At 35.6% G+C, this 18,735-nt stretch overlaps 1 protein-coding gene across 4 annotated transcripts in view; it reads right to left on the bottom strand.

The window, feature by feature from the left end:
- ALG9 (ALG9 alpha-1,2-mannosyltransferase) overlaps positions 1-18,735 on the bottom strand; it is a 222,550-nt gene that overhangs the window by 136,017 nt on the left and 67,798 nt on the right. For all 4 annotated transcript variants that reach the window (XM_077112967.1, XM_077112969.1, XM_077112968.1 and 1 more), the window contains exons 8-13: positions 18,560-18,665; positions 8,328-8,450; positions 5,473-5,627; positions 2,996-3,125; positions 2,233-2,380; positions 941-1,070 (exon numbers count right to left, since the gene is read on the bottom strand). In XM_077112967.1, coding sequence (XP_076969082.1) covers positions 941-1,070; positions 2,233-2,380; positions 2,996-3,125; positions 5,473-5,627; positions 8,328-8,450; positions 18,560-18,665 — 792 coding nt within the window. The remainder of the gene's footprint in view (positions 1-940; positions 1,071-2,232; positions 2,381-2,995; positions 3,126-5,472; positions 5,628-8,327; positions 8,451-18,559; positions 18,666-18,735) is intronic.

Below are 18,735 nucleotides of genomic sequence, written 5' to 3'. Positions count from 1 at the left end.
CATAAGATGTCCATTTTCATAGCTTACAGTTAAAACTCATCCAGTAAGAATCTCACCTATAAGTCTGAGGGTCTCTATGCAAGTCTATCTGCCCCAACCTGGGAGACAAATGGCCAGCTTCTGAAAACATGAAGTTATGTGTTTGCTTCAGAAGGACTAGCAGTCCCGATATTTTACACTTAAAGCATATGACATATAGAAACTTAAATGAAATATATTTGACACTTAAATTGTTAAATATCTTTAACAGAGAGGTTGTCAAAAAATGTGCTTCCTAATAATTCTGTAAAATGATCTTCTATTGTCTCTGGGGACCAGAAAGAGCATTACCTTTATTGCTCTCACCTTTTCCACAATCAAAGATTATATAGGCATCAAATGTCAAAAGTACCACCTTTTAAAGCAACTGAAATAAAATCAGCACACTGCATAAAGACAAGCAAGCAGAAGAGCAGGACACTGACCAAGACAGCTTCATGGCACAATAAAAACAGTTTCCACTGCCTGTTCATTTTCTAAGCAGAATATATCAACAGTTAAGTCAAAGTCCATCTGATAACTGGAAAGTTCCCCGCCAATTATTTTAACAGGCCAAGAAATGAGAGTTGCATTGTGTTCCAGAACAAAGGTTTAAATTCTACCATAAGGAAATTTCCAGAGCACCCAAAAGCTTAGAAATCATATTGAATTCCATGTTTCACATAGGAAAAAAATAAGTAAAAAGGTAATTTTGAAAAAAAGTGATTCTAGTCTCACTTTCTCAACAAAAGTTGTTTCATCCCTCACCCTAAAGAAATTATTTTCTAAGAAATTTCCATTTCAACAATATTCTAATATGCATGTCAACCAGTTTCATTTCAACAATCTTCTAATATGTATGCCAACCAGTATCAGGGTTATAACTCTTTTCACAGAAGAAGGAAGAAAATGATGCCCTTACATATCTGGATGGCTCTTCGAGGTTCTGGTCATTCATGTCAGTAGGAATGATCCGGGTAGCCAATGGTCCCTCAGCAAAAGGTTTTGGTAATTGGCCTGTGAACTCTGATGGGATGAACTGAAGCTGCCAACTGTCAGAAACACAAATAAGGAAAATAAGAAAAACACAGGGGGAACATATTGCTAAATGTACTTGAAACAAACAAACCAGAAAAAGAAAAAAAATCATGTGAAAACATTTCACTTGAAGAAAAAAAAAAAATCTCTGTTAAAACCTCAACCAAGGAGCACAGAGGCAGAGGGCATGATCCAATTCAAGATTATTGAGAAATTTAAAACTAGAAGTTTCTTAACCCATTTCATCAACTCTCAGCAGTGAAATGTGCAACTAGATGGCCAGATGAAAGGACAAAGACATGACCAGAGAGGCTTCAAAGTTTATTGTTAATTACCACGTGATCAGAGGAACTTATCAAAATTAAAGCAAATCCATCAGTGTAAAATAGAGCCAAGAACGAAATGTAACATACAACACAAAGAACATACTATGACAGAAAGTATTTTGTTTCTGACCAATCCTTCAAAGTATCTTTAGTCATGAAATGATTTTAAGTGTAAAAAGCAAAGGCCAAAGTCACACTTAAAAAAAAAAAAAACACCAGTTTCAATTTAATCATTAATGATGGATATAGGGTCTTTGCCAAACACAAGATACCACCAGGTAAAATTAAGCTGCTCAAAAGGAACAACATGACTCATCTTAATCAGATTTCCCTTTTACCTAAATAGAGCTCTTCTCAGTCTCAGATGAGCAGATACAAGGAACTCCAGAGCCTATGCTACCACATCTAACAACAGACAGCATGAAGAAAAGTGAGACAGATGTCTTAACCACAGTTTTCCCAGTCCATAAGCTGGTGAAGAACTTTCACTGTTGTTGGATAGAAAAAATTCCTTCTCTAAAAACACTCTTTTAGCTAGAGTTTCTAGACCACTTACAGAAGTAGATCTAAATATGAACCCACAGGAAGAGGCACCAGCAGGAGTCTAGGGCTCAATGTGCTTTCAGAAGTACCCAGACATATGTGCAGTGTGCCTAAGCAGACATAGCACCTGTCTAATGAATACAGGAGATGGCACAGGGCAGTTCCCCTGGCTCTCTGAGATGCTGAGTTATCATTCAGTAACTTTTTTGTGAAAATTTCAAAACAAAAGAAAAACTAAGAAGGCATTGCCAAAGAAATGCTACTAGTACTCCTTGATTTAAAAACTGAGAATTAAAGGACAACTTACTTATCAGGCAGAAGGAAGCTGCTGGGAAATCGATACCACTCTTTCCCTACACAGACATTCACAGGTCTGCCTTCTGGGACAGTGTGGATGGTTGGGTCTGTAGCAATTCGGTAAAATTCTGGATACAAATCAAGGGGCCCATGATATCCTGAAAGGGAGAAAGGTAAGTGGAAGCCAACAATGAGTAAGATGAAATTCTGACATTTAATTATAAGGTGGGTTAGCATCCCACTGAACTATAAAACTGTGAAGGCCCAAGGCAACTCCAACAGGAAACCCACTCTACAGAATACTCTCTATGGTTAGGAAGATGGTGACAGCAGAAGTTCTACTTTGCCCAAAATAATATCCTTTCTTGCCCTTCTCTTCACTGTTTTACCTTTTAAATTTCATGTTCTTTGAGCACATTTTAATATTCTGGGTCCAAATAATAACACCAGAAAGAATAAAATCATGAGAATTAAGGCCCATATTTGCATCCCAAGTTTAAGGCTTCCTTAATTCATCAGCATGCTTTAAAAGGAAAAAAAAATCAACAAAAATAGAGAAAAAAATTATAGTTAACTACACTAAAAAGAATTTTAAATCTTCTCTTCAATTTTAAGATACAGAAGTCACATCCTAGTCATAATAGTACATTAACAAGTTCTCCCTATAGGAAAAACCTCCTCTTAGCTTAAGCTGAATATGTATTAAACAACTGTGCATCAAGTAAACCGTCAGGTGAAATGCCTCAAGACTAAGATGTTGTTGGAACACTTACCCCTGAATAGTGCCACAGAGCGAGAAAAAGATAAGAGCCCAAACAGGAAGACTGTTCCTAAAGCCAGCCACTTGGACGTCGCAGTATAATGCTCCAGGCGGTAGCGTTGAAACATAAAGTGATAACATTTCTAGAAAGAAAGAAAATAGTATTGAAAAAATACATATTTTGCAGAATATTCAATATCACAAGACATCACAGTAATACCAAAAGTGAGGAAGTAGAAAAAGAGATTCTATCAAGGGTCTGGGCATTTGCAAACACTTAGTGAGGTACCCTCCACAAATTCTAAGATAAAAGCAAATTCCTCCAAGATTATCTGCATGGTCAGCTCAACCAACAGGCTTGTTAAAAACCTTACCAGCTTCCTAAGAAAATCTGGATACTTCCCTAATACTTACAGTCACAGTAATTTATTTTTTAATAGTTAAACAAAAATTCTTTTTTGTAGTTTTGATAAATGAAGTATCTCCATCTGTTTTGATAAATGAGTACTAATCTTTACTTTCCTTACCCACAAATTTCATCAAAGTTTTCAGCATCAGCAAAATGTCTCATGATCAAACAAGAAGATAAAATTATTCCTCACACAGAAGATGCTGTTAACTATCTGTCAAACTACTTTATCAACTAGCTGAATATTGTTATAACGTGAATTCTGCTGACTGACATTAAGTACCTTCCCTCAGATTTCTTTCCTTTCTTTCCTTCCTTTTTTTCCACCTGAACTGGAAAGACACTTTGAAAAGCAATTTTGCAATATATAACAATTATCATATACATGTTTGAAATGTTTTCATATTTTGGGGAATCCATCCTAAGGAAACAATTTAAATACCTAAATGCAAATATCTGTCATAGCATTATTCATAATACCAAAGTAAGTAGAACAACCTAAATTCCAACATGAAAAACACTATATCCAATTGTTATACTACTTATCCAATTCAATATATTATATAAGATAATATCATTATATAGAGAATATGCATATTATATCCCATTCAGTAGAATGTTAGACTTGTAAATAAATGATGGGTAGATAGAGCAATATAGAGAATGTTATGGTATAATATTAAGTTTGAAAGGATATAAATACATATGTACACTTAGATTACAACCATAATAAACCTGAAATGCAAAAATGTTGGAAAATGGGTTTGCTACGGTAGGAGGACTAACTATTTTTTACTACTTTCTAATGAAGTTCAATTTTTAAAAAATATTTTTATTGTAAACCTTAACAAACAAACATACTAACATTCTTGACATACAAACATTCTATACATGGCATATAATCAGTGGCTCACAATATCATCATAGTTGTGTATTCATCACTATGACCATTTTTTTGAACATTTGCATCTCTCCAGCAAAGGCAATAAAAACAAACAAACAAAAAAACCCATACACACCATACTCCTTACCCCTCCCTCTCATCAACCAGTATTTCAATCCACTCAATCTATTTTAACCGTTGCTTTCCCTATTATGTGTCCACTTCTTATCCATATCTTCCATCGTTTGTCCATACCATAGATAAAAGGAGCATCTATTCAAGTTCAATTACTTTTAGAATAAAATTTTTTAAAAACTATCATCCTAGCATGGATAAATCTTGACAATGTTAAGCTAAATTAAAGAAGCCAGTCACAAAAGACCACAAATCTTAAGGTTCTATTTATAAGAAATGTCCATAATAGGCAAATCTACAAAGACAGAAAGTAGATTAGTGGTTGCTTAGAGCTGGGAGGGTGGGGAAAGGGGGACAGCAGCTAAAGAGTACAAGGTTTCTTTCTAAGGGGATGAAAGATTTCTAAGATGCATATACATATCTGTGACGGATGTACATATCTGTGAATATAATAAAAACCACCGAACTGTACTTTAAATGGGTAAATTTTATGGTATGTGAGTTATATCTCAGTAGAGTTATTAAAAAACAATCTACCACTCTATTTTTTTTTTCTGCCAAATGCAAAAGGTAGCAGAGGGCAAGAAAGAGTCTAGAGGCTGCTGAGACCATAAATATAGAGATATTCTACTCTAACAGGGAATTGACCTGGACAGTTTTTAAGCAGGATTACAAAGTGTCTCATATTGCTAAACTGCCTAATGTAATCTCAGTCATTTGAACAAATATTATTCCGAACTAGTAACTGAAGAGCAGACATTCCATTAGCTCTCCTATGGCACCATTTTAAATAACTTTAAAAAGCATCTTTTAATAGCAATTGGATTTCTGTTGGCAACAGACGCAAATTAACACACATTTGCAAATATGTCATCAGCAAATAAGAGTATGATAAACAGCTAAGCAGTCAATACATAAAACTTAAGTAAAAGGATCTGTATCAGGTTAATGTTATAGATAGAATAGCTTAGCTGGAAGCACTCTAATTTACCCTGAAGTTTTATGAGCTGTGATTTAAAAAGCGAAACAGAATGACACTGATACACATTTCCCTGAAACTCACCTGAAGTGCAGAAAGAGCCACAGCACCACAGAGACATATGAGTGGATACACAGGGAAAAGGAATCTCTCCTCTTTGTGAGGCTGGATGAAGAAAATTATAAACCAAATATACATTGGAGCCAAGGTAAGCCAATACGGGTGGCCTAAATTCTGTACTGCAAGACACAGAAAAATATCCTCCTTTCACCATATTAGAACAAAACAACATATTTAGTTTCAATGTGCTTTTTGATTTTAGACCTGGGATTACGCCCTAAATCACCCAATAAAAATTTCAACTCTATCATTCACATTTTCTCCAGTGCAATAAAAGTGTCAAGTAGAAAGAGGAATATACTCCAATAGCTCTTCCAAGAGATACAAAACCTAAGGGAGGGACAGTATCAGATTTAGCTAGAACATAAATGAAAGTCAGGTTAATGGTCTCCTGGGCTTAATACATCAGATAAGGGGGAAAAAGCCTACCCCTCTAATGAGTTTCATCACTAATAGCAAAGGTTCCTGAGATTAAGCAAAAGCATAGCATAAACTCATTTCTTGGGTTTTAATTCCTATGTTCTGTTTAATTCGTTAATCTTCTTACCTATACACTTAATGGCATAGATCAAAGGAAAGAAAAGGAGACGGATTCTCAAACCCATCACTGGCTTTCATTAAGCTTTCACAAATGCCAAACAACTTGTTTCAATACAAGAGTAAAAACATTCTTAAAGGAAAACTTACTGGTTAAGTTTTCTCTCTTCTTCTGCAATACCTATTCACTGCCAATCTCAAAATTGGAACAAAAAAAATGTACTTAAAGCTTGTGAAAAAATTAAAGGCTGGATATCTGGGTTAGGGGGTATGCTGGAGTTCTAAGTATTGTTTTGCAACTTTCCTGTAAGTATGAAGTTATTTCAAAATAAAAGTTAAACAAAAAAAAAATAATTAAAGGAACTTAATAAACACTAAGACTCATGAACCTTCTGGCAAGTTCCTGTGGTTTAGTACATGAACAATGAGTGAAAAATCAGCAACCCACAGTGAAGTCATCTCCTGCTGTGTTTATATTAATGATAATGAGCAAGGCAGTACAATCACTGGCAAATAGTAGGTACACAGCGCCTCCTGGTATCGACTATAACCACAGCAAACAAGTTTAGATGACAAAATCAGGATTATAAATATCTACCTGAGTAATACCCAATCTGGCGTTTTTAGGTTATCTGTAACTTCGTAAAAATTCTTTAGAGATAAAAATTATTGAACTACAATTAACAAGCTTATTTTTGAAATTTTCTACTCTAAGATTTTTATCATGAGATTTTAGGTTACCATTTAAGATTTATATCTCTCCAGGAAGTAGATTCTAAGTTGGAATTTTTGTAATTATAAGAAAATAAATCTATTTATTTTCTACAAGAAACAGACTTTTTATCTTTTGTATTTTAAAGACTAACAAAAAAATTATTTTAATGTGGCCTAAATTTTTGGAATGTCCTGCTTCTTTACATTTTTCTGCTTTTTTTTATTTTAAAGAAGTATTATTTCTATTATAAAATATATATAAAGTAAAAGGAAAACCAAAAACCATTCATTTTCTTAGTAGGTGGACACATGTACACATTTGTAAACCAAAACTGCATTCATATTGTAGAGAACAGCTTACTCTCTTGTTTTTTACTTATATCATAAGAATTTCCAAAATTTCCACCAACACAGATTATTTTTTTAATCAGGAAAAAGTTACTTTTCACAAAAAGAAAATGCGATCCTTACAAAATAAAAGGGATAGAAGAATAAGTTAAAACCTTAAAGAAGAAAACAACTGGATTCAAATATGAGACATTTTGCAAGCATAAATGACCAGTTTCTTTAAGAAATCTTTGAGAGGAAAAAAGGAAGAGAGGGAACTCTCAAGAAGCTTAAGAAACATATGGAAAATTCGATATGAGATCCTTGCTTAGAACATGCTTTAAACAAACTGTAAAAAGACACTTTTCAGAAAATCTGATTATTAACTGGGTATTAGACGCTTTTAAGAAATTAATGTTAATTTTGGTAGGATACATTACGGTTATATTGAAATAAAAGTCCTAAAACAAATCAACATGATTCTGAAGGCTGCTTTCATTGTCTAATACCAGAACACTGGGAAAACCATTAACAGTAGAAAAGCAGAAAGGGGAGAATCAATTATATTGCAAAAATCAGACTGAAAAATCTGTAATCTAATTTTTTTCCAAAGCTCTTATGAATTTCTGCTCAAATCTGTCTTCCATAAAAGAAACACTAAGCACTAGCTATCCAGAGCCATGACAACTTGCAAAGAGAACACTGCTATGTCACACAGAATTAGAGAAAGCAAAGTAAATGGCAAACAATATTTTTCACAATAAGGCAAAAAGAGAAGCTAAAGGGTAAAAAGAAGCAACATGCTTCTTAGAAATTCAAAGCTTCTCCTATTTCAGTTAAGGGGAAAACAAAAGTTACTTGGCTGAAGTAATTTCCCAAAGAATGTTTGCCACTAAGCAAAGCTTATCTTAAGCAATCTATTAAGTTAACACTCACTTTTTTAGAAGAGAAGACTCAAATAGGCTTGTTATTCTCTGAGATGTTGCTTCCCTGAGTGATTCTATAAATTATACTGCCTTCCTCTCTTGAAGCATTTTAAAGATCCTCCTCCCATCAGTTTAATTTGCAATAATTAACAAATCTTCATATGGGTTCATAAATTTACAAAAACAGACTGAAAATTCAATAAGCCAACCACTCTCATAAGAGAATAAAATAATTGGAAAATTTCTTTCACTTCTTGGTATACATGTTACTTGTTCTTCCCTTCTAAAAAAACTAGTATCTTTTATAGCACTCACCATGAAATCTCTGCAGCAGGTATTCCATAAGAGAAGTCAGAGGCAAGACCAGGAAAGCCAAAGCAAAGGCTACATTGAAATTCAGAAATCCATTAATTAAATAGAAATACCAAGGTTCTGTACCTGAGGGTGACAAAGAAGTAAGATATCATTAATGTATGCCTCTAATATCTATTTCAGTACTTGACTCATCATGTCCTTTGCTCAAGTAATGTTGAGATCCAGTGACTCAGGAATGAGAGTCCACAAGCCCACTCTTTCCATGTTCAGCTACACATGGGAAGCACAAAGGCAGAAGACAGGAAGAGAGCAGGATTGGTCATGATGATTTAGACAAAAATAAAAGTTTCAAATATTTAGCTTGTAGTTTCTATACTGACTATATATCTAGTTCAAGTTGCCATGCCCAAGTGGGACTAATATTTTTTCAGAACAACCAAATAATTCAAACAGTTTAAGAACATAGAGCCACGTACAGTTAAAATAATAAAAATAATATACACAGAGTCATGTACAGTATAAAATAATAAAAATGCTATTTTGAATCTAATTAATTCCATAACATTCTACAGAACAAAGGCAAGTGATAAAAGAAACTTGGCCTGAGCTGTTCAGGCCTCTCTCATTTTGTTCACCTGTTTGTTGTATTTACGGTCGAATGCCTTTCTCCTTGATAGGCTCAACCACTGTTTTAGACTTATGTACATAGGGGTCTGTGTGTTAGGATCATGTTTAGAGACCCCAATACTGCTCAGAAGCTTTGAGGACTGGAAATGAAGCAAAATGACTGAAAATACAAGCCTCCCTCATGTTAGTTTTGAATATTTAACTCAAAATCCTTAAACCCAAACGATGAGAAACAGCCCCTTCTGCACATTTAGCAGTTTTTTCATTTGCCTTTTCCCTCTGTATGATTACTTCAATCAGTCAGTGAATGACACATGCGGGTTTTAATCACTATGTGTTGGGACACCCGCCTTGCACTAAGCAATTTCCTGCAATCAGCATTGCTTAAAAGGGTAATCAGAAGGCAGAGGAACAGTCAGGCAAACCTGACATTTTTGCAGCTTGCACAGCAAAATAAGATTAGAAACCAAATTCACAATACTAGAAACATTAAAGGAGGAGTAACAGGAAAGAGAAACATGAAGAAAGGCCTCAAGTTCAATCAGGTGTGTCACCTACGGGGAAGGCTCACTTCTTCCTGTCTAAATACAATGAATGGAATTTTTTGGGCTAAGTTCATTATGGGCATTCACATCTTTTATTCCTTAAAAGTAACCTTCTGGATGACAGAAAGCTAACGGATGATTTTATTTTCAAAACAGAAATATCTACCTTCTCTGGCTTTTTATTAATACTTAACAACACAGTTCCTATATTGAGTTCTTTAGTAGTCCAGTTTCCAGAGAGGTCAGTTTTCACATAACACTCTGCTGTCCATCAGTGTGCAGGAATTACTTCCAACTTTTGACCCTTTTTTTCCTTAACAGAATTTTGGAAATCTGGGCCTTTGACGAGAAATCAAAGAGTGACGGGCAAGAAAGAGGGTCATCCGTGAGAGAGGACCCTCAGGGATGAATCCAGACCTGGCAGTGGGAGCAACAATTCCATCCTGACCAAAAGGCGGGAAGAGAAGTGTGATTAATAAAGTAACAGTGGCAGAGAGAGTTCAAATAGAGTCGAGAGGCTACTCTGGAGGTTGCTCTTACACAAGCTTCAGGTAGACCTTACTACCTATCATACCCTGCCAACCCCCAACCAGGACCACTCCAGCCAATCTGAAAGAGCACCTAGGGCAATATGCAAGATTCCAAAAGATTCCCCTCTGTATGATTACTTCAATCAGTCAGTGAATGACACATGCAGGTTTTAATCACGGTGTGGAACAAGAGTTCCATGCACTAGAGTAACTTTCCAGAAACCTATAACCTCCAGATGGGTTCCTGGTCCAGATAAGTCCTAAAACCTGGCCCAGCCTCTCCAGAACATCAGATACCTCCATTTTCCTGCCCTATATTAGTGACAGACCCTTCCAATATCAAAAATTTCCAAACACCCCTAAAGAAAGGTATGGAAAGATCAAAGATGATGGTGGAGTTATACATAGAAGAAAGGATTTCACAAATGAATATGAATGCTGAATCATTAAATTGATATCTCTTTTAGTCTCCAGTATTTTAGAGCAGGTAGAAGTAAAAACCTAAAATTGTGAAATTGTAACCCATGTCAAAGTGTGAAAGATGTTCTACAATTAATTGTGGTGCTGTGTTTGAAATTTATAGCTTTTTTTGAATATATGTTATTTTCAAAAAAAGGAAGGAAGAAAAGTCAATTGCAATGATAAAAAAATATTTAAGCCCTCTAGCCTCCTATATTCTGGAGCAGCTAGAAGGAAAAATTTGAGAGGATTGTATGGTAGCCCATGACAAACTCTGGGATCTGTCCTGTAACCACTTGTTGAAGAGGGCTTTGAAAACTACTGGTTTTTTATTTCTTTGCTTTGTATATATATTATACTATACAATAAAAAAAAGGGGGGTCATGTTTCAATATCATCTATTACAGATTATAAGCATCCATTAGCAAGAACACTCTCATCTCTTTGATACTGGAAAAAATACACATATAGCTCTTTAGTTCTCAGTAATTATTTGTCTCTACCACAAATTACCATACCCTCCTGTTAGCTGACTATTTTTTAAGAATTTTTTATTGTGAAATATAACATATTATACAGAAAAGAGACAAATTTCAAAAGTACAATTTAATAAGTGGTTAGAGAGGAACTGCCAAGTATAGTATAGGTTATAGTTCCACAATTTCAGGTATTTCCTTCTGGTTGTTCCAAAACACTAAAAACTAAGAAGTATCTACATAACTATTCAGTAGTCAAACTCATTTGTTAAATCCTAATTTCTCAGCTACAACCTTTCCCTCTCATTTGATCATCCTCTCAATCTTCAGGGATATTTGGGCAATGACGATTCTAACTTCATGTTGAAAAAGGATGAGTTGACTATTTTTTTATCTAAGTATACTGTACTCTGAGTCCCTGAAACAAAAGTGTTGTGGTAAACTCAATTATTTTTATTGTGTTAGAAGCTCATAGATAAAGTTAATGGCTAAGCAAGCTGTGAACATTTCACAATGGACTGTTAGTTTCCTAAAGGAGGGGACAAAAATGGGAGGATAAGCTAGGAGCGAAGAAAGTTCAAATGACAACAGTCTTAAAAACAAGGGCAATTAGAATGAGTTGAAACTCAGCATCAAGGGATTGAGAAAAACCCTAGAATGAGCTGAGACTCAGCATCAAGGGATTGAGAAAACCTTCTCGACCAAAAGGGGGAAGAGTGAAATGAGACAAAGTGTCAATGGCTGAGAGATTCCAGGGTGGAGAGGTTATTCTTTCGCATTAAGTAGATATCACCTTGTTATTCAAGACATAATGGAGAGGCTGGAGGGAACTGCCTGAAAATGTAGAGCTGTGTTCCAGTAGCCATGTTTCTTGAGGATGACTGAATAATGATATAGCTTTCACAATGTGACTGTGTGATTGTGAAAACCTTGTGCCTGATGCTCCTTTTGTCTACCTTGTCAACAGATGAGTGGAACATATGGAACAGAGGTAGATAATGCGGGGAACAAATGTTAAGATAAATTTAGTTTGAAATGCTGGTGGTCGATGGGGGGAGGGGTGGGGTGGTATGTATGAATTTTTTTTCTGTTTCGTTTTGTTTCTTTTTCTGAATAGATGCAAATGTTCCAAGTCATGATCATGATGATGAATATGCAACTGTGTGATGATATTGTGAATTGCTGATTGTATGTGTAGAACAGAATGATCAAAATAGGAATGCTTGTGTTTGTTATGTGTTTTTTGGTATTTAAAAAAATTAAAAAATAAAAAATACTTAAAAAAAAAAAGCGGCCAAATGGGGACAAAGTGAACTCTGTTATGCCAGTATCCTCCCCTACTTGATGAGACACCTGCCTTAGAAGAGGAAAGGTAAAAGCTTTTTTATCTCTTTCCAAGGAGATACACAATGATGCTGCTTAAAAAGTATCAAAGCTGAACTATGCAGAAAAAAATGTGTCAACATGACATCCTAAGCATTTAATTTATGCCAAGATAAGATGTAAGATGAAAAGAACTTGAAGCCCAGGGTCCCTGCAGGGAATGACTCACCAATCTCCCTCTTTAGGGAAAGTACCACAATATCTTTCATTCAGATGAGCTAAAAGGAGCAACGAAAGAGGTTAAAAGAAGAAGGGGTAATGTTTACTGTTTCACAGATTGAATGAAGGGGAACTGATTTAAAAACCTACAATTTTATAGAACTGTAAGAATTAAATGACAATGTCATCCTTATAAATATCAAATTTGTATCATCAAGAAAGAAAAGCTACCAAGGCCCAACAGAAATGATTATCAAAAGAATGAAGGCTCTGGAACAGTTCTGGCTGGCAGTCAGCTCTAGGCAGGCCTCCAAGACTCCACTTGCACTTTTTCCTCTGCCGCTGAGAGAAAATGATAGACCTTCTAATAGAAGGCATTTACTTTTACCTTCTGAAACTGCCTGTCCAGTGATCACACAGATGCTGAAAAACATAAAAACAAGTCATGGAATCCTGTTCTAACTCCAAAATAGCATCCCTGAGTAGATCCACTGCTATTTTCTTTTTTTGGGGGGGTGGGGTGGGGGGTAGTCAATGAACCAGTAATTAAACCCAAGTCCTCTGGCTGGCATGTGAGAATTCATGCTTGTATTCTCCACTGTTAATTTTTGAGGAAAGACAATTTCTTATAACTTTCCTCCTAAGCCTTCCACCAGACCTGCGTACTCATCAGAGAGCACCACATTTACTCACCAGACAAAAATATGCATCAACATCAATATCTGAGGACTCTAAATTTTTGCTTTATTCCAAGGGTCAAAGGGAAAAAATCACTGCCAAGACCTGTTACCTTCTTTTTTGTAATACTAAATTTCTCTGCTTCATCTCTGACCACTTCACTAGATATTTTGCCTTTGTGTTTGTTTATAATTTTATGTCTTTACTACTTTTAATATCCCAAATGCCAGTAGTCTTTATCCTGTGCAAACATTCCTCCTTTCTTCAGGAAGGGTATGGAGCAATGCTCCACATGATAGGAAATCTGCCAGTATGCATGTGTCTACCATCCAAGCCCTCCTGCTCACCCTCTAAGCCAAAGCCTACACTGGGCCTTCAAAGATTCAACTTATGGCCCATTCAATAGATTGGAGCTCATCTTCTCCTAAACCCAACTTATACTCTCTGATTTTGCAAGCTTATTCTCTTGTAGAGTCTCAAGACCCAAATTCCAGGGCTTTGATAATGCTGTTTTAGTAGAAAGAACAAAGGGCTGGAGCCAGACAACCTTGGATTCTTATCTTATTTCAGCCACTTATTTAACTATGTGGAAAGTTCCCCACCATCTTAATCTCAGTTTTCTCATGCGTAAATCAGAATAAATAAGGCCTACCTCACAGGGTTATTGAGGGGAATGAGATGGCATGTGTAAAATTACTGGTATATAATAGGTGTTCAATAAACAGAAGCTATTATAATTAATAGCTGTGAAAAAGTACTCCTTTTCTTTCCCCTGGCTTCCAAAGAAAGGAAATGAGCTCAGGTCTGGAGTGTGTGTCACTGATATCTACTATCTAGCCAAGAAAGTGTAAAAAGATGCCTTTGGAAATCAGGAATGATAAAGTAAATATTTAATTATTACAATCACAATGGAGAGAATGGAATTATCTTGTTCATGCCTGTTCAGCTAATGTAAAAATACTTTTTTTTTTTTTAAAGAACTCAATACTCAATCTTCTTGCCTCACTTGTCTGATATGCATCTCCCTAAAGTAAAAGGCAAACTCCTACTCCTCCTTCCAGACTCAACTCAAGGACCACCAACTCTAAGAAGCCTTTCCTGATATCACCAGGCAAACTTGTTCCTATGAATCCCTTACTATCTTTCCACAGTAGCACACAATACATTGTACAGTATTTGTATCTGAAGTCTTACTAGCGAATTCTGAGGGCATGCAGTAAGTACTCAAAAGCAATTTATATAATGTTTCTTTGAAGTTCCTTTGTCCGTTCATTCAAGAAGTATTTATAGGCTTCTTATTATGTGCTTATGTATAAGAAATGGCTCTAAAAGATGCTGGCAAAATTTATCAGCACTATATACTTTCAATTTTCAGAAAAGAAAGAAACATGTCCACCACAGTTAATGAGGCACTTGGATCGGAAGAGATTCTTGCAAAATAGTCAAAACAGGGTGCACGGGTGGTTCAGTGGTAGAATGCTCACCTTCCATGTGGGAGACCCAGGTTCGATTCCTGGACCATCCACCACCAACCCCCCCAAAAGTCAAAATAACACTAAATAGTGCCAACATGGCAGTATAGAACTGGAGTTTCTATGACAAAGAAGGCCTCTCACTGCATTACCTTACAGCATCAAAATACTTATTCAGTTACAGATCTTTTATCATCAATATCTTAAAACTTCAACTTCTGTGTGAGACTAAAGGGATAGATGTTTATTTGGCACAAAATTTATATTCTGGGTAGTGCATTTCCTAATTTAATTTGTATGAATAGTTTAGTTGCACACCATACGTACAGGAAATCTTGAATAGGGCATGAGATTCTGTTGGTTTGTCCAGGTTACTGTGATGTTCTCATAAATGCAAGAGTAATTTGGGCAGTGAATAAATAAGTATGTGCAGGATCCCCTTATGGGAATGGGGAGAAAGGAGGAAAATTTCAACTTCTCCATTTGGAGAATTTCTGATACTCTCGCAAGCAGTAGGGATGACCAAATCAATAGGCCAACCCCCCAATTTTGGAGTTCACCCCTATGAAACTTATTCCTACAAAGGATAGGCTAAGCCTACTTAAAATTAGGCCTTAAGAGTCACCCCTAGAGAAGCTCTTTGGTTGTTCAGATGTGGCCTTGCTCTCTAAGCTGACATGGCAAAGAAACCCACTGCCCTCCCCTCCTAAGTGGGACATGACTCCCAGGGGTGTGAGTCTCCCTGGCAACATGGAACAAAAATCCCAGGATAAATTAGGAGCCAGTATCAAGGGATTGAAAAAATCTTCTTGACCAAAAGGAGGAAGGGAGAAATGAGACAAAATAAAGTGTCAGTGGCTGAGAGATTTCAAACAGAGTCGAGAAGTTATCCTGGAGGTTATTTCAGTGCATTATATAGATATCCCCTTTCAGTTTATGGTGTATTTGAGTGGCTAGAAGGAAAATACCTGAAAGTATAGAGCTGTGTTCCAGTAGCCTTGTGTCTTGAAGATGATTGTAGGAAGACATAATGTTTACAATGTGACTGTGTGGTTGTGAAAACCTTGTGTCTGATGTTCCCTTTATCTAGGGTATGGACAGAGGAGTAAAAAATATGGATAAAAAAATAAATAATAAGGGGAACAAAGGTTAAAATATATTGGGTAAATGGAAATACTAGTGGTTAATGAGAGGGACGGATTAGGGGTATGGTATGTATGAGTTTTTTTTCTTTTTTCTTTTTTATTTCTCTTTCTGGAGTGATGCAAATGTTTTAAAAAATAATCACGGTGATGAACATACAACTATGTGATGATATTGTAAGCCACTGATGGTACACCATGGAATGTTTATACATTAAGAACGTTTGTGTTTGTACGTTGTTTTGTCAGTAAAAATATTTTTAGAAATTACAGATCTTTGATATTTACTAAATGAACTCACCAATTATAAAAAATCAGCTAACAATCATAAAGTACTTTTTGGTTTAAACAGTACTTTTCTTATTTACTATCAAGAAAAATCTCAACCTAGCACCACAACCAGGTCTCACCAAAATAGTTCTAGGACACAACAGCAATCAATATGTAATCTGATGGATACTCCAGTGCTCATTTATTCATTCTTGGCAAATCTTTATTGAAGGCCGAGAACATACAAAGGACACCTACTCCTAAGATGGAAGAAGTATTCACTCTGCATTTCAAAGAATGGAAATCAGAAAAACATTAGAATATGAGATAAAAGCACAAAAATACCATAAAAGAATAAGCCCCCAAAGACCAGCTGACCAGAGCACCGCAACAGTCCTGTTTGTGCCTTGCTCTGGCAATTTCTTCTGTCCGAATGAAGCGTTTTCTACCACAAAAAAGTGACAGTTTTTGAACCTCTAGAACAGCAAAATGAAGTTATCCTATGTTCATTAAATGGGCAGAAAAAAGCCCCCACACGCTTCCCAGAAAAACAGTGGCAATATGAACAGCAAATGCTAATGTCCAAGAAAAAGCTTGCCACTGCTCTGTAGGGTCCCAAGACCTACTGTAAGGGTCCCTTGACCCACTATCAAACTAGAAACAGAAACTAGACTTGATTCGTTCTTTCCTACTCCTCCTACCAACCTGCTTATTTCTAGATTCAATCAGAGGACTATAAGAAATACGTGTATTTTCCACATACTCTCACAAATGTTTTCATAAATAGTCAGAATATTTGTTTTCTGGAATGATACAAATGTTCTAAGAAATGATCATAGTGATGAATATACAACTATGTGATGCTATTGTGAGTCACTGATTGCACACCAAGTATGGAATTCCATATGTTAAAAAATGTTCGTGTTTGTATGTTTTTTGGTTTTATCAATAAAAATTTTCAAAAAAAGTCAGAAAAGCAATATGTAATTATCTATGTATGAAGGTGGCATTGCCTATTTTTCAAAATTAAACTCAAATTAACACAATTTATTTACCCATAAGAATAGATATTATGTTTCCAGGAAGCTCCATGTAAACTGACTTCTCATGTACAGCCTGGGCCTAAGAAGAGTTTCTCCATGTAGAATCAAATGAATATTTACAAGTAATTTACAAGAAAAATTTACAAGTAAACTCAAAAGGAAATTAAAAGCATGCAAACTCTCCCTAGTTAAAGAGAGACATCTAGAGGCAAAGACTAGACATTTAGGCTAAAAAAAAAGTGTATGCTTTTTTTTCACTTCCTTTGGGGATCTTGGAGTCATGAGGAAATCCTTTAAAGTTCCTTCACTTAGCAATTATTCTCCACCTATGTGGTTTGTGAATTCAACTCACTAAACAAACATTGCTTATTTTGACCTATTACTTACCATCTAAAATGACAAAATTCCCCAAATCCCAGAAGGCTGAATTAAATCTCATTCATATTCTTACTATAAATCTCCTCACTCAATTTACTGGTTCTATTGCAAGGTGGCACTGATAAATTATGGACACGGATATTAGCAGGCTTAAATTTACAAGAGGCACCAACAGAGATAATATTAATCTGTCACATAGAATTCCAAAACAATTACATTTATAGGATACTCTAGGACCTTCAAAAGATTAAGGTAAATGAAACCACTTATTTTAACATAAAACTGACTCATAAAATATTTACTGATTTGGCTACAATCATTCTGACCTGATCTCCAGCTCATCCCTCTGCAACAATTCCTTCTAGGCCACAAAGACGTAGGAGCCATACAAAATAGCTCAACTGCTGGCTAAGTGAAAGGCATCAGGAGACCGGTAGAGATGGGAGTAAACTGGAGAATGCATCCCCAGACTAATGGCATTAAATATCTTTTTCTCTTAACCCTAAGGTGGGCAAACTACCCACCTTCCCAGGCTGACCCCATGCCCAATTGCTTCATTTGTCTGCAGATTTTCCAAACTTTCTCTCCTAATGCTAGCCCTCTGATGCCGATAGGAAAAAAAAAAAAAAGTAGTATCAAATGTATATATGGATAGAAAATGTTTGGAGGAACAAACTCTAAGATATTAAAAACAATTATCTGGAGATGATGGCATTATGGGCATTTTCATTTTCTTCTTTTTGTTATATACATTTTTCTCATAAGAAGAAAAAAGGGTAACTTTTAATTTAAAAAATTAATATAGAACTCTTGACATCACTAACAGTCTTCAAAACTCCAAAATCTGGAATAATCGATAGCAGTATCTGAATAGCACATTAATCAAGGAGAAATATTTGCATGGCTACAACATGTCATGTCATCACTGTGAATGCCATTCTATTTTTAAATAAAACATCACTAGAAAAGAAACGCTATATTTGATAAAATATGGGGACTAAATTTAAATTTTGAAGCTCAGGCAAATTAAGCTATCTCTTAACTCTTCCCCAAATCTCCTAGAGTCTTACCATAAAGATCAGGTCCATGAGGAGTAAAGACATTATACAAAACAATGTTGAGTGGTGCAATCACCAACTTCCCATAATAGTAGCTGTCAACCACCACCACAGGCACCTAAAACAGAGTAGAAAATAAATAGCAAGTGTAGGGTTCTGCTCTGGAAACATTCTCATAATGCTAAAAG

This window comes from Tamandua tetradactyla, chromosome 8, assembly GCF_023851605.1.
Source record: "Tamandua tetradactyla isolate mTamTet1 chromosome 8, mTamTet1.pri, whole genome shotgun sequence".
Classification (NCBI taxonomy): Eukaryota; Metazoa; Chordata; class Mammalia; order Pilosa; family Myrmecophagidae; genus Tamandua; species Tamandua tetradactyla.
This window is presented reverse-complemented; position numbering and strand designations above follow the sequence as displayed.